Source organism: Peromyscus eremicus, chromosome 7 (assembly GCF_949786415.1).
Source record: "Peromyscus eremicus chromosome 7, PerEre_H2_v1, whole genome shotgun sequence".
In the NCBI taxonomy this organism is placed as follows: domain Eukaryota; kingdom Metazoa; phylum Chordata; class Mammalia; order Rodentia; family Cricetidae; genus Peromyscus; species Peromyscus eremicus.
This window is the reverse complement of record NC_081422.1, coordinates 31,674,444-31,691,421: the sequence shown is the minus strand read 5'-3', so window position 1 is coordinate 31,691,421 and position 16,978 is coordinate 31,674,444. Positions and strand designations below refer to the sequence as shown.

Sequence of the window (16,978 nt, the reverse complement as noted above, 5' to 3'; positions counted from 1 at the left end):
ATCCTCTGGGACTGGACTATAAACTGCTGTGTTGGTGTTGGGAATTGAACTGGGTCCTCTGAAAGAGCAGCCAGTGCTCCTAACTTCTGGACCATCTCTCTAGCCCTTTTTTTTACTTTGTCAAATCAGAAACAGCAATTAAAAATGTATTTTTATTGGGGATGGTAGCATACACCTGTAGTCCCAGCACTTGGGAAGTAGAACCATTAGTTCAGGAATGGTCTGGGCAACATGGCTCTATCTCAGAAAACAAAATGAGCAAAAATAAGTATATAAAAAAGTAAAAATTTTATATTATCTTTCAGAACCTAAACACATTTAGCAGAGTTTGTTATTTATATTAATGGTTTTTGAGATAAGGTCTTCTTTTCCCCCTAAGTTTTAATTGTGTGTGTGTGTGTGTGTGTGTGTGTGTCTGTGGGTTGGTATGTGCATGTTAGTGAAGGTGCCATGGAGGCCAGAGGCAGGCTATTGTGAGCCACCCCATGTGTGTACTAGGAACTCAACTCAATTTCTTTGCAAGAGCAATAGATGATCTTAAACCACTGAGTCATCTCTTCAGCTCCAAAGATTATCATTTATTATGTTTACTTATGTGTATGTGTCTGTGTATGCTTCATGCTAGGAGGTGCTTCTAAAGTCCAGAAGAGGGCATCAGATCTCCTTGAGTTGCCTAACAGGGGTATTGGGAGCAGAACTCCAGTCCTCTGGAAAAGTACCACATACTCTTACACTCTTAAACTGCTGAGCCGTCTCTCGAGCCCTTCCTGTATGTGTGTACATGCATATGTGCAGGTACAGGTTCCCACAGAGTCCAGAAGAAGATGACAGATCTGAGTTCTAGGCAGTTGTGAACTGCCCAACATGGGTTAACTTAGGTCCTCTAGAAGAGCAGTATCTGCTCAGAAGCCATTGAGCTGTCTCTCTAGTCCTGGCCTTGAACTTTTTGATCTTCTTTTCTCAGCATCTTGATTGCTGGAATTACAGATTTCCACTGCAACTGGCTCAAGTGCCACAAAGTTTAAGAAATACTCACTTCGGTTAGGCTGTAGCTATACCACATATTTTCTGTTTCACTTTTGCTGGAGTAGAATAGTTGTCGAAAATTGCTAAATTGGTGTCATAGTCAATCTTCTGATAGATTGAAGTCTTATCATTTATGAAAGACTGATTATACTGATCATGATTCTTGTTCTTTTTAGGTGCGTCTAATGCTGGTGTTGGCACCTGTTATGTGCATTCTTTCTGGCATTGGTGTCTCCCAGGTGCTGTCCACATACATGAAGAATCTGGATATAAGTCGCCCAGACAAGAAGAGCAAGAAGCAACAGGATTCTACTTACCCTATTAAGAATGAGGTGAGATTTAAGTAACACGTTGACTTGGGAAAGTGTGTGTGTGTGTGTGTGTGTGTGTGTGTGTGTGTGTGTGTGTGTTTATGCGTGCGTGTGCCTGTGTGTGTGTGTTTGAGACGGGTATTACAGCAATGTCTTGGGTGGTCAGAATTAACTTGGGCAGCCCAACATATTTTGATCTCACGTAAGAAGCTGTCTGTGTTTGGTTTTCTGTACAATTCTTTCTTCTACAGGTGGCAAGTGGAATGATACTGGTCATGGCTTTTTTTCTCATCACCTACACTTTTCATTCAACTTGGGTAACCAGTGAAGCCTACTCTTCTCCTTCTATTGTACTGTCGGCCCGTGGTGGGGATGGCAGTAGGATCATTTTTGATGACTTCCGAGAAGCATATTATTGGCTTCGTCACAATACACCAGAGGTAAAAATTTAGAGGAGTTGGATAGTTAGATAGTGTTGAAGAAACTTGATGTTGTAGTGAATATGACATCTTTTAGATGGATAGGAAGCTTAGAAAAATTTGAAATTTAGACTCTCAGTTTTTAGTAAGCTTTAAAGACCAACCTCTATTGAGGGTGTTCATCTGAAGTAGTGTTTCTCAACTTGTGGGTTGCAGCCCCTTTGGCAAACCCCTGTCTCCAGAAATATTTATATTATAATTCATAACGGTAGCAAAATTACAGTTATGAAGTAGCAACAAAAATAATTTTATGGTTGGGAGTCACCACAACATGAGTAACTGTATTAAAGGGTTGAAGCATTAGGAAGGTTGAAAACCATTGTTCTAGAGTATCTTAAATTTAAGATTCTGTTTGGACATTTGTATTGATATAGTAGTGGTTTTAATATAAGATAGATAAACCCAGTTTCAAAAGAAGAAAATGTTAAATATGTTTGCTATAAAAAAAAGCAGAAACTAGAATCAGAATCAAGGTAAACAGTTACCACCTAATAATAACGACATTAAACATTGTAAGTTATATCTTTTGAGGATCTGAAGTGATTTCTTTTGAAGTAGCTATTGGAAATAGTATTTTGAGTCAGATTTGCTAAAAACCCAAACTAAGAATTTTTTTAAAAGTAGTGTTGGGGATTGAACCCAGAACCTTAACATATGCTAGGTACATATTCTATCACTGAACTGTGTACTCAGCTCTCAAATTAAGAATCTTTTAATCCTTGCCATCATATTTTGTGGTTTGTGTTTTCCCTTCTACCGTTGTAATAATTTTATAATGTTTTTATAAATTTTATAATGATTTTATAATGTTATTAAGGGTCATTAAAAATTACCTTGGTCTGGAGAGATGGCTCAGAGGTTAAGAGCACTGACTACTTGTCCAGAGATCCTGAGTTCAATTCCCAGCACCCACATGGTGGCTCACAACTATCTGTAAAAAAAAAAAAAAATTACCTAATGACAAACCAGGAGTGTTGGCACATTCCTTTAATATAGCATTGAGAATGCAGAGGCAGGTAAACCTCTGAGTTTGGGGCCAGCCTGATGTACATGATGAGATCTTATCTCTAACAAAAAAAGTTTAAATTACCTAATGACATCAAGCTGTCTTAGCTGTACTTCATAGTCCCCCATACCTCTTGATCCACTATGCTTGATCTGGAATTAGGGTATTTGGAAATGTTGGATTGTATCTAATGTAAACTATTTCCTGAGTATATATGAATGGAGGAGCAGGTGCCCCAATTTTTTTTTTGTTTAGTAAATATGGTTTTTAATATTTTCTCCTCTTTGCATTTATAACATAATTCACTTAGACAATCACAGAATCCTTTTCTTCCAGTACTACAAACTGTATTACAAATGAAATCAAAATATACAAGACAGTTGCTGTATATAAAACCACTTTATATATTAACTTGTTCTCCAAAACCATTTTTTTTCTTCTTTTTGGCCTGGTTTAAAAAGGTTGTTATAAATATTTACAGCATTTTCTTTTAGATGAACATTCTTACAAACAGAAAAAGAGAATTTTATGAACAGATCATGTAAAATACTAGACAGTATTAGAGGCTTCTAGCTGTGCTATTTCCCACTTCAGATACAGTACTGAAAATGATCATCCATCTTTCTTGTCCCATTCCATTCTGTTCACAGTAAAATTCCCATTTTCTCTAAGCAGTCTGTTCATCAATAGGATATGGAAAGTCAAGGCCGCTTTACATGGAATCTTTCAGAAAAGAGCTCAGGGAAAATGCTTCACAGATGAGTTAAACCAGAACAGGCAGTCAGAGCAATAAGGTTTGAAATTTCAATGTAAAACTTGGTATGGTCAGCAATCTTTGTAATTAGTACTTCCTGGATATGGGATATATTTTTTAAAGATCTGGGTAACAATGAGTGGTAAGGGGGAAAAAAAAAAGAAAAAAAAAAAGAAAAAAGAATAGAGTATGACATTCTTTTTTTTTTTTTTTTGTCGGAGCTGAGGACTGAACCCAGGGCCTTGCACTTGCTAGGCAAGTGCTCTACCACTGAGCTAAATCCCCAACCCCTGACATTCTTAATGACACCAAAAACAGCTACCTAAAATACCTGTTCTTAAACTACTACAAACATAACAAAACTTTGTTGTGTTAAGTGAAGTTTGCCATAAGCAGCTTTCAGGCATGGCTATTATCACCAAGGTCTCTGTCCTCTGGAGCATGTGCCTCAGCCCGCAAAAGCTAAGTTGACTACCATAAAGACTGAGAGCAGCTCTGCTCTTGTACCAGTCAGTACAAGGCTCTGCATTATGTACTGAAGGCAAAAGTGTAACTGAGATTTTGTTTATTTAGTTATAACTATTTTCTTGTGGGACAACATTTTCCTAAACTGTATAGTACATGTTTCCTGAAAAATCAAAATACTGATTCTACCTTAAGCTCAAATAGGAAGAAAAGGTCAATTAAGATTACTGAAGAAAGGTGCCCCAGTTTTATTTTCTTGTTAGGAGTACATTACTTTGTAAAGAAGTTTATTAATTAGACAAGTCTTATCAAAGTTGTCCTTCCACTCTTCTTAGCATTTGGTTTTTAAGAGCAGTGAGATGAACATTTTCCTATTTTCATTTTTGTTTTAGGATGCTAAGGTCATGTCATGGTGGGATTATGGCTACCAAATTACTGCAATGGCAAATCGGACAATTTTAGTGGATAATAACACATGGAATAATACTCATATTTCTCGAGTAGGGCAGGTAAGGTAAAAGGGTCCATTGAGTGTCTGATATATGAGGTCTACTGGGAAACTCGTTACTGGGAGAGGAGGTTGACTTGAGATTTTTCTTTGAGAATTGTATACTTATTTTTCTAGGCAATGGCATCCACAGAAGAAAAAGCCTATGAAATCATGAGGGAGCTGGATGTCAGCTATGTGCTTGTCATTTTTGGAGGCCTTACAGGGTATTCCTCTGATGGTAATGTACTTGATATTATGTCTAGCTGTGGGGCATTCTTAGAGTCTTAGAAAATGTAGTGAATCACTTACTGTTTTATTTATTTATATTTGTTTTTGAGAGTCTCATGTGACTCTGGCTAGCCTTGAACTTGCTGTGTCCATAAGGATGACCTTGAACTACTGATCTTACTTCTACCTCCCTGGTGCTGTAGCTATAGGCCTGCACCATCTGTCTTTATTTTCTCCTTTTAAAGAAAAAATGATGTGTGTATGTACACAAAGTAAAATTAACTTTCACAAAACTGAAGTTAATAATACCTGTTTATATTTTTAAAAGTTAAACAATTCTGGAAGTTTAAAATAAGTGGTTGTCTCGTGGCCCTAAACTTAAATAAGCATCTTTAACATTAGTGCCCAGAACCAATAATTCCTATCTTCTGTTACTTAGGTTTGTTTCTTTTTTCAGTGCTGGGGATTGATGCCTAGAGCTTGCATGTGTTAGGCAAGCTCTTCCCCACTAAGCTATACTCTGAAATTTTTATATTTTAAAATTCTTGCTAGTCTGTGGTCGATTAGTTTTAGTTATACTATCTCTTTAAAAAGTTGTTTTATTACATTTATTTATTTGTGTGTATTTTGGGAGGGGGGCATGTTGCATGTGTCCCATAGTATGGGACAGCTTGCTGATTCTCTACTTACACCGTGTAGGTCCCAGGCATTGAGTTTTTAGGTCATCAAGCTTGGAAGCAAGCACCTTTACCTGTTGAGCCATCCATTGGTCCTATATCAACTTCTTACAGCTGATGAAGCATTTTACCTTTTATCTCACATCTCTCCTCTTTTTAATGTTCTTAGTATAGTTAATGTGCAACTTTTGATTAAATCTAGGTAGGTGTTTTGAAATCACACTGCTCAGTTAGTCAGTTCTCGGGTTACATTTTTATCACAAGTATTTTCTTTTCCTACAGCTAGTGAGTACTTTATATTTATATGTTAATTTTCTTTGTATGTGTAGCTACTTCTTCACAATTTGCTTTTTCATACTCAGTCCTATGGCTGCTTTTTGAAGATGCTTATTTTAAATAAGACCATTTCAAATGCATCTTGTAAAAGCAAAGTAAAATTGATAACAGCAGGAACAACAAACAATTATCTCAGCACTATTTGGTAGTAATTATCTGTCTATCTTATCTATAGTACTATCTAAGTACTATATGAATATATATTTCAATGTATGCATATCTGCTTATGTGTGTGTCTATTTATGATATATGTATATGTGTAATTGAAGGGATAGTTCTGTAGGGTGTGACAGTGCACATCTGTAATCTTGGCACTTGGTGTACAGGAGGAGCGCCAAGTTTGAGTCCACCTTGGTCTGTACAAGATCTTGTCTATTGAAAAAAACAAAGGACCACAATTAGCTTCTTGACGTCTTTCCACTAATATTAACTAACCACTGTCAACTAAGTAGAGTATGTTTGATGTTGGAATAAAAGTGTCATTATTTGTAGCATATTAGAAATTTTTTATGAAATACAGGACGTGAGCAATTATCATTAGTAACTTACCATGAAAAGAAATACTGCTTAGTGTCTTAGTTAGGGTTTCTGTTGGCTGTGATAAAACACTTTGATCAAAAGCACCCTGGGGCGGAGAACATTTATTTCATCTTACAGCTTGTCCATCATCTAGGAAAATCAGGGAAGGAACTCTTATCTAGTCAGGAACACAGAGGTAGGAGCCAGTACAGAAGCCATGGAGGAGTGTTGCTTACAGGCTTGCTCCTTGTGGTTTGCTCAGCCTGCGTTCTTGTAGTACCCTGAATCAACCAGCCCAGGGGTGGTCCCACACACAGTGAGCTGGGCCCTCCCCCACTAATCATCAATCAAGAAAATGCACCACAGATTTGCCCATGGGCCAGTCTGGTGGGTGTATTTTCTCAACTGAGGGTCTTTCTAGTCAAATGACTCTAGCTTGTGTCAAACTGACAAAATAAAAGGCAAAAACAAAACACAAAATAAAAAAACCCCCAAATAAAACTAGCTAGCATATAACAGCAAGAGGTCTTGATTAGAGAGATTGTTTTTGTTTAATTTTATTTTGTTATTTGTGTGCATGTGTGTGCAAGTCCAAGGTTGACTAGTCTCCTGCTGTGACCTGGGACTTGCCAGTTAAGCTAGGTTATCTGGGCTGGGAGTCCTCAGGGATCCACCAGTCTCAAATCCCTAGTGTTGGAATTATAAGTATGTGCCACCATGTCCACCTTTTATATAGGTGTCGGGCATTCAATTCAGGTGCCTGTGTTTTGGTGGCAAGCACTTAACTGACTGCAGCCCTCAGATTTTCTTCTTTAAAAAATTTTAGACATGGACTTGCTGTATAGCCGTGGTGGTTTGTAACCTTGTTTGTAGTCTAGTCAGACCTCCATCTTACAGCAAGCCTCCTTTCTCTGCCTTCTGAGTGCTAGGATTTATGGTGTGCACAATATTTGGTAGTTAAAATGATTTAAGAAATATATATATATACACATACATACATACATATATATGTGTATGTATATATTCCTTCCTAAATGTGTATATATTTCTCCTTTATTTTATGTGCATTAGTGTTCTTCCTCCATGTATGTCTGTGCACCATGTGCATGCAATGCTCACAGAGGTCAGAAGAGGGCATCAGATCTCCTGGGACTGGAGTTACATACAAATGGTTATGAGTCCCCACATAGGTGCTGGGAATTGAACCCGGGGTCCCCTGAAAAAGCAGCCAGTGCACTTAATTGCTGAGCATTTATCCAGCTCCTAATTAAATTTATTTTTAAAGTCTTGAAGTGTAACATTTGGAAAGGTGCAAATATTGTTAAGTCTGCAGTTTAATGAGTTTTCACAGAAAAACACAACCCACATAACTACCACCGAAATTATTACTAGTGTTCTAGAGTATCTTGCACTCCCTTGCAGTATCTACTCCTATTGCCTAAGAGTGCATACTATCTGGACTTACAATGCATTTCTTCTTAAAGCATATTTATTGATATATACTTAACATTGAATTATTAAGTTTGTTATACAACTATACCTGTACAGTTTTGTTAGTTCTTGACCTTAAGAATTCTACATGTATTGCTTTCTTACTTGTTCAGTTTCTGAAGATTTATTGTTAAGCAAACTTACCTTTATATAATACAGACAATATTTTATTTTATGTGTATGGGCATTTTGCTTGCTTGCATGCATGTCTGAGTACCACTTGGATGTCTGGTGTGCATGGAGGGCAGAAGAGGGTCTTGGCTCCACTGGAAATTGAGTTACAAATGGTTGTGAGCTGCCATGTGGGTGCTGGGAATCATACCTAGGTCCTCTGGAAGAGCAGCCAGTGCTCTTAACTGCTGAGCCATCTCTCCAAGCTCCTATAATACAGACTAATACAAGCTAACCCAATAAAAAAAGATAAAGTTTAGAGGTTTACATCAACCATGTAATTCAGCCAATTGTTGAAATTGCAGAAATAATCCATATGATATATGTACTGTTCATTCTGTTGTGGATAGTTTTAACTTGCTGCTCTTGTAAAATCCTGTTCTAGGGTTCAGACATACGTTCCCACGTTGGGCTTTTGTTGTTGTTTTGTTTGTTTTCAAGGCAGGGTCTCTCTGTGCAGCCTTGGCTGGCCTGGAACTCATTCTGTAGACTAGGCTGGCCTCAAATTTACAGAGATCCCCCTGTCTCTGCCTCCACCACCTCCTGGCTTGGGCTTTTTTTTTTTTTTTTAAATGGATTGTTTAGGATCTGAACTTAGGTCCTTAGTTTGTATGGCAGGCACTGTGCAATTCTCAGTTGCTCTACATTTTTGTCTGCACTTGATTTTATTTGTCTTTTTCATTTGGGTATGTTTGTAATGGCGATATTGATGTTTTATAATGATGATGACGACGACGAAGACGGGGAAACTGCTTCTTTAACTTGTTTATTATGTAGGACTATAAAAATGTGGTGAAAAATCAGATTTTGTGAAGTCAGATTGTTGCTTACTAGCTAAGTGTATGCAAAGAAAGACTTAGTCAGAAAAACAGGGGAAAAAAAAAACCCCTGAACTTCCTTTGGAGATGATGTCATATTTTTGAGTTGTTGAAAGAATGATGATTTGACAGTAATCTAACTGTGGGAACTAGTCTTTTTTTTTAAGGCAGTAGAATACTTTTTGAAGACATTAAAAATAATGCAGAATATTCAATATCTAGCTTTGTGAAAACATGCATGTGACAGTCATGAAAGACAATTCCTCAAAACTGTGTTATTAAACTGTATTAGGCTGGGCGGTGGTGGCGCATGCATTTAATCCCAGCCTTCGGAGGCAGAGGCAGGCGGATCTCTGAGTTCGAGGCCAGCCTGGTCTACAAAGTGAGTTCCAGGATAGCAAGGACTAAGCAGAGAAACCCTGCCTTGAAAAACAAAATAAATAAATAAAAATAAAACCCCCCAAAACTAAAACCTTTATTAGTAGGAGTTCTGAAAGTTTGAGAGTGATTATTATTGTTACTGTTAATGTTGTCATTTCAACATTTCAGTTGTGTCTGTCGGTGAATACTTTCTGAATTTTAAACATCCCACCTCTCACAGTATTATGTGCCAAAAGACAGTCTCAGTTGTGTTTGATTTTGCTTCAGTTGCTCATTCCCAACTCACCTTCTGCCTTTAATCATTATTCTTTTCTAGGTTCTATTAAACAATAAGTAAGGTAATGGATGGTGGAGTATGCTATAATCTTAGCATTCTGAATGCCGAGGCAGGAGGCTTGTGATACTGCCTAGGTTGGCCTTGAACTCTTAGTCTACTCTTAATTTAGCTTCTTTGGTGCTGAGATTATAGGAACAGGCAGGATGATGTTTTCTAAAGCAATTAATAGGTCTTTGGAAATACATTTTCTGTTGCTTTTAGGAAAGTTTCATTTCTTCTTGGACATATGTTACTGTGTTTTCAGTGTTCTTAATTTTAACTTTTTTTTTTTTTTTTCCTCAAGACAAGGTTTTTCTGTAGCCCAGGCTGGCCTTGAACTCACAGAGACCCGCCTGCCTCTGCCTCCCAAGCGCTCGGATTAAAGGTGTGTGCCACCACCACCTGGCCCTTTTTATTCATTTAAATTTTTTTTTTCAGACAGGATCTCACTATAAGGAGATATCTGGCCTGGAACTCACTATGTAGACCAGGCTAGCCTTAAACTAACAGTGATCCACCTGCCTCTGTCTCCCAAGTGCTAGGGTTAAAGTCATGTACTACTACACCTGGCTTCTAGTTTCACTTTTTATTGAATGTTTTATGAAGGCTTAAAATAAAATATTTGATCATAGTACAGATTCTTTTATTATGAAAGCTTGATGCTGTGTAGCCCAGGCTGGCCTTAAATGCCTGAAACTCCTCCCTCAGCCTCCCAGTGCTGGGATTACAGAGAGGCATCAATGTGCCTAGTTTCCACACAGCACCTCTAAATTGGTATCGATAATACTTCGGGTGCTTACTTAAGTATATGTGGTTACTGGCTACTGCTTGCAATAGCTTAGCCCTTCCTGATTTCTAGGAATACTTTCAGTTGTGGCTTAAGACTAGACTAATAGCATACAATTTCAGCCTTTAACAAACAATTTCTAATAAAAGTTTTGTATTTTTAGGAAATGCTTTGCTCACACACTATTTCTTGTTTTTACAGAGTTAAATGACAGCTTTCTTTATTAGAAAAGTGTAATGGAAATTTCCTTAGAAATAGTGACATTTTCATTGAGTTATTTATATCCAACAGCCTTTCTGATACACAGTCCTTTCCTTTTTCCTCTAGATATCAACAAGTTTCTTTGGATGGTCCGAATTGGAGGAAGCACAGATACAGGAAGACATATCAAGGAGAATGACTACTATACTCCAACTGGGGAATTCCGTGTGGATCGTGAGGGGTCTCCAGTGCTGCTCAACTGCCTTATGTACAAAATGTGTTACTACCGCTTTGGGCAGGTCTACACAGAAGCCAGTGAGTGATTCATAATACTAACAACAATAGTGATAGCTAACACATACTGTGTTTTCCAGGTTCTGCTCTTAGTCTCTTTAACTCATTTTGTCCTCACAGGAGCCCAGAAGATAGAAACTAATATTAATGCCATTTTATGTATGAAGAAATTGAAATAACATATGAAGAAATTGAAATAACAGGTTACTGTACTAGCTAATATCACATGATAGAATTCAAACTCAGTCTGCCTCTGAATTCTGTACTTTAAAACATTATCTTTTGTTTGGGCGGTGGTGGCGCAGGCCTTTAATCCCAGCACTTGGGAGGCAGAGACAGGAGGCTCTGTATAAGTTTGAGGCCAGCCTGGTCTACAGAGCAAGTTCCAGGACAACAGCCAGGGATACACAGAGAAACCCTGTCTTGAAAAACAAAACAAACAAACAAACAAAAATTGACCTTTTATTGTGAATGTCTCAATAAAGAATATTATAGTGTGAGAAGAACTAAGGGATAAAGAAAAAAGTACTTTTCCATTTTTTAGATGAATACATTTGGTCAGGTTAGATCCTGTCCATTTCAGTTTTGTTTCTGCATCTGGGAAAACTTTTGCAGTATATACAAGACTTGAACTCATGATCCATGGAAGGGTTACTAGTGTTAGGTCTCTGGATAACAGTCCTCGGGAGTAGAGCGGGTTGAAATTCACCTTGTACTTATAAGCTTCATGGACTCTGCCAAGCATCACATTGGGCAGGACGCAACTAGGGTAGCACTTGATTTGCCATTTCTGTCTAAAGCTTTGTCTTGAAGACTCTAGTCAAAGCAGGCTGAGGAAAAGCCATCAATGCAGTAGTTGGTGTATAGCTTCCATCTCTTTAGGAAATTAACTTCAGAATAGAAAAGATTTTTCTCTTGTTGCTTTTAGAGCGTCCGCCAGGCTTTGACCGTGTTCGAAATGCTGAGATTGGTAATAAAGACTTTGAGCTTGATGTCCTGGAGGAAGCATATACCACAGAACATTGGCTGGTCAGGATATACAAGGTGAGTAGGTGCTACATAGCTCAGAAAACTGATCTTGTTCTAGTATACAATTTTCCCAAATAGGGACATTTTTAATGGCATCTGGTTTCAAAGTAGCTTGTAACTTACTTGAAGTGTTAATTATTTTTAAATTGTGTGTGTATGTGTACAACTTTGTGGATTCTCTTTACGTTTTTATAGATTCCCGAGATTAAATTCAGGTCATCAGGCTTGTATGTAATTTTACCTGCTAAGCTATCTGGTTAGGCCAAAATGTTACTAATCATATTCTTGATTATTTTTATAGAAGATTGGCAGTTGTTATGCCAACATTTCTTTTTCTTTAAAAAAAAATTCTTGTGCTACATTTTTATATAGGAGGAGGCATTATATATGTATGCTACATGTGAAGGACAGCTTGTAGGGGTCAGTTCTTTTATCGTATAGGTCCTGGAGATCCAAATCAAGTTCCCAGGATTGATGGCAAGTGCCTTTACTCACTGAAACATTTGCCAGACCAGTACTTTTTTCTTTCTTCTTTCCTTATGGTTTTGGGGATAGGGTCTCAGGATGCCATCCAGACTAGTCTTAAAAGTACAATTTATTCCAGGTTGGCTTTAAACTCAGATCCCATTTCTTCAGCCTCTGGAATGGTTGTATTATAGATGTGGCCACTGTACTTGGTTCAGCAATAGTGTTCTAGGTAGGGTTTGAAATAGCTTGGGGGTTGGGGGAACTGCATGTGTTTGTGTTTTTGAACTATGTTTTCTTTTTGCTGAATTTTTGACACAGAATCACATGATGTCATGTAGGAATGTGTTACATCTTTTATATGAGAACAGGTTGAACCAGATAGAATCTATGCCTAGGGTAGCAAAGGCAGGGGGATTGAGTTTGAAGCCAGCCTAGGCTACATATATCTCAAATAACGGAATAAAAAAGAATGATTGAGGTCTTTTGGTCACTGCCAAAGTTAGTCTATACTGTTTCTTAAAGACTAAGTTGACAGTAGGTAGACTCTAATCCATGCTTATTTTTTCACATTGTCAAACAAGCAACAGAGTCTAGTGTGATCTTTTCTGCTCTGTGGAACTAGTAGATCTTGCCAAAGAAGAACTTAGGGCACATACTAAACTGATGTCTTTATGTTGCAGGTAAAGGACCTGGATAATCGAGGCTTGTCAAGGACATAAATGTCACATTGTGCCCTGATACGCTTCGCACTGAGTGCGTCATATTGAGGACGCTGAAGATTTTTTTTATATACATACAGTTTATAAGAACAGAGCCGGATGGGATTAGAATTGTCTGGAAGTTTTGCCCTGGACAGTATGGGCTAGGCCAAATGAAATGATTTTTATAATTCTGAGCAGGTTACCAAATGAAATGTCATGGCTTTACTTGGTCAATTAAAAGGGGGTATTTTTTTTTTTTAATGTGCCTTATTTGTTTTGACTTAAATTGGCTGATTTGAGGATCACAGAAGTGAATGGATGGAAGATCATATCCATGCTCTAGGTCCCCAGATGAACCAAATAGGAGCATTTTCTTTCTCTTTCCTATCAGCAAACTCAAGGACTAGCTCTGGTTCTACAAATATAAAAACTTTTTCACACTTCTTGTTTTATAGCACCCAGTACAATGCTTTGCATATAATGGGTGCTTAATAAAAATTTTTATCAAATGAATAAATGTTTTTGGGACCAGAAGAGTGCTATTTCTGAGCAAGGAAGACAACTTTCTTGCTGTTATACCTATGTTCTCAATGTCTATTTCTTTAGAAGCTCTTTGGCTTTGTAAGGACAGAAAGTTGCTAAGTATCCCCGATCTCACCAGGATTCTTTTAAACTAGTGAGGGTTTTTCTTATTCTAAGCAAGTAGATGAACCAAATGTGACTAATCCAATAGTTTTTAAGACTTAGTAAAACATATTAATCTGAGAGGAAGACACTCCTCTAACATCACATATAGAGGTTGATGGTCAGTAGATGTTTCTGGAATCAGATATAGTTATATGTACCTATATGACATTTAGGTTTTCAGTGCTTCACTAAATCTAAAACACAGTAAATGGCTCTTTGCTCATGTCCGGTAGACTGCACTAAATCTCTTGGGGTTTTCCACCATGAGCTTCTGTTTTTCTTAGTGTCAATCTGCTGTGTTCATATACCACTTCAGGCTTGATTACCTGGTTTTGAAGCCCTTGCTAAATATATAGCTAGGAAGTAGGAAGTGTTGCTACTAGCAGGTAACTAGAGATCCTTGCCAGTCTGACTGTAAGAAAAGAGACTTTCAAAAACGTTTTAACTTCAAAGCACAGAGGTCTCATAGTCATTTTATGCCAAGATAAGCAGCTTTCTGTTCAGTACAATAGGACATTTCATGTATTTTACAACATAGGACATAATCACTGATGTGTATAAACTGTCTTAAAAAATTAGTTAAACCTGTTTAAGAAGACAGGAGGAATTATATGACTTTTAGATAGTCACATTAGTACTCTGTGCATATATGCTTAGGTACACTTGTATACCTAAGGACTTCACCTTCAAGCCAGTTTATGTACCATGTACTTTAACTGTGGTTGAAATTTAGATTTAACAGAAGATTTGATTTCCTATATGTAAATATATTACTTGATTTATATACATAATTACTGCCTACTGGGAAAGGTTAATCTGAGATTTATCAATATGATTATATTATAGATTATTAGTAAGCTTTCTCTGTAGTATAAATGGGATAACCCTTTTTCATACCATTTTAACTCCTGGGATTTTGATATATTCTAGTTTACGCAGATTTTTTTTTTTAAATTGCTTTCATTTTCAGTTATAGTCCACTTAGTGTAAAAAAAAAATCCATCTAAAAAACAACAATACACTTTCATACATATCCCTTCCCATGCACCCATTCACCCTCTAGAGACTCCACATTCAGCTATGCTGACCTACCATCTTTATCTCCTGCCTGACCATTAGTAACTTGCTTTGTTATGTTTTGGTATTGTAGTTTGAGGTAGCATTGATTTGGGTGGGAACAGGAATTAGTACCTTTTCACCATCCCTTATATCAGTGGTTCTTAACTCGTGGGTTGGGACCCCTTGACACACCTCTGTCTCCAAAAATATTTACTTTATGATTCATAACAGTAGCAAAATTACAGTTAGAAATAGAAACAAAAACAACTGTATTTTTAAAGGGTCTCCAAATGAGAAGGTTGAAAAGCACTGCCTTATATTTTGTGACATATTTTTACTGTCATCTGTTACAGCTGTGATTACCTTTTACCTTTTGGCTATTCTCAGTTAAGATGTGTTATATACTGTTACTTTTTGATGGTGGTTGTTTTTAAGACAGTTCCATGTACTTAGGCTGGCTTTGAACTCATGATTGTCCTGCCTCTACCTCCTAGGTGTTGAGATAACAGGTGTGGGCCACTATAGCCAGCTAGTTACTATTTTTCCTCTATAACTTCTTTTAGGAAGTAATTTAATTTTTAGTACCTATTATAAATCTCTCCTACCCCCTCACTCCCTAGCCAATTCTCTTTCATTTGTGCCTATTTTCTCTTCATGTTATCAAATACATTCATTAACCAATTTTTGCTTCTTTGAGACAGGGTTTTTTGTAGCAGGGGCTGGCTTTGAATTCCTGATTCTCCTGCCTCTATTGGGATTATAGGTATATGCTACCACACCTGATTACTTGTTTACTTTTAAGAATGTCTTTTATTTTTCAGCTTGAATTGGTTAACTCTCCAAGTTTGTTGAGTTGTATTATTTCACTGTTGTATTTGTTAATCTTTTGCCTTTTTTATTGATTTGCCATATCTAAGTAACTTATGAAAGTGTGTAGGGGGAATAAATTTCTGGGGCTCTTCTATTCATACTCAATGCATAGCTGGGTAAAGAATTCCAGACTGTCACTATTTTGCATTATAAAGGCACTAGCCCATTGTTCTCTACTTCCCAAATGTTAAGAAATGCATTATTCCGCTGAGTATTTGTCTGTTCTTCGTCCCAGACCTCTTGGTTGCATCTTTATTGGAGCTATCCACTGTGCTAGGCACTCTGGATTTTCATGTGTGCATAGTCAAGTTGTTTTTTTTTTTGAAAAAACTCTATATGTAGATTTCTCCAACTGTCTTTCTGATATAGTTAATTAAAAAATGTAAATGTTAGGCAACATAATGTGACACTTTAAATATTTACTTTTATTTTATGTGTTTGGGTCTTTTGCCTGCATACGTGTGTAATATCATGTGTATGCTTGGTGCCCACAGAGTCCAGACGAGGGCATCAGATTTCTAGAACTGGAGTTACAGACAGTTGTGAGCGGCCGTGTGGGTGCTGGGAATTGAACCCAGGTCATTTGGAAGAGCTGTCAGTGGTCTTAACTGTTGAATCAACTCCCCAGCCCTGGTATAGTTATTTGAATGTGGGGCTTCCTGAGTCAATTTCCTAAAATTTTCATAGTTGCTGTTTTATTTTTCATCTCCTGGGATATTTCCTCAGCTGTATTTTCTCTCTTCTCACTCCTCCCCCACCTCCTTTCTGTATTGGGTCAAACCCGGGGTCACTCTGTCAATGAGCTACATTTCCATGTCTTTTCATTCTTCAACCATGTTTTCAAATTTTTTTTTCTTTTCTGCTTTCCATTTCTAAAGTCTTAAGAGCTCTTTTGTCTGACTATCCCATTGTTTTGCTGCCTTTCCAATTAAAGACTTGCCCAAATTCTTGGCTGACTGCTTTTTAAGACTGGGTGTTGGAAAGGGAGTGTATGCTTGTTCTATTCAATATACTGTGATCAGGCTGGTACACTCAGGTACACTGAGAAGTCATTGACACTGCTGTTAGGTTTCCTTTTTTCTTTCATACATAAGATTCAAGGTTTGTATGTGCTCTTATTCAAGGATATTGGCCAGGCTAGGCTGTCTGTCACCTTTCTGGAGCAGAGTAGGAAAAGAAAGCTTATGGGTCCAACTCGAAGTACATATACTTAAATTGAATTGCTGTTTTTAGTAGGATAGCCACACCTTTTCCTGTGCTTACTCTACAAGCCACCTTCCATTTATTTACTTTCTCAAATCTTACTACCAGCTTTGGGGAAGAGCTGTTCCTTGGTTACAGAGGAAGAGTGTAGAGGTCTCTGCTTCATAGGTAGTTTTGTGACTGCCCCACTTTGACCTCCATATTTAGAGTT

General features: G+C 37.4%; 1 protein-coding gene across 4 annotated transcripts in view; it reads left to right on the top strand.

Annotated features, from left to right (window-relative positions):
• The window catches only part of Stt3a (STT3 oligosaccharyltransferase complex catalytic subunit A), a 35,645-nt gene extending 19,972 nt beyond the window's left edge, over positions 1–15,673 (top strand). For all 4 annotated transcript variants that reach the window (XM_059267622.1, XM_059267623.1, XM_059267624.1 and 1 more), the window contains 7 exons: positions 1,203–1,358; positions 1,589–1,777; positions 4,434–4,550; positions 4,667–4,769; positions 10,583–10,771; positions 11,679–11,794; positions 12,928–15,673. In XM_059267622.1, coding sequence (XP_059123605.1) covers positions 1,203–1,358; positions 1,589–1,777; positions 4,434–4,550; positions 4,667–4,769; positions 10,583–10,771; positions 11,679–11,794; positions 12,928–12,966 — 909 coding nt within the window. In that variant the 3' untranslated portion in view covers positions 12,967–15,673. The remainder of the gene's footprint in view (positions 1–1,202; positions 1,359–1,588; positions 1,778–4,433; positions 4,551–4,666; positions 4,770–10,582; positions 10,772–11,678; positions 11,795–12,927) is intronic.
• Positions 15,674–16,978: the final 1,305 nt, after the last annotated feature.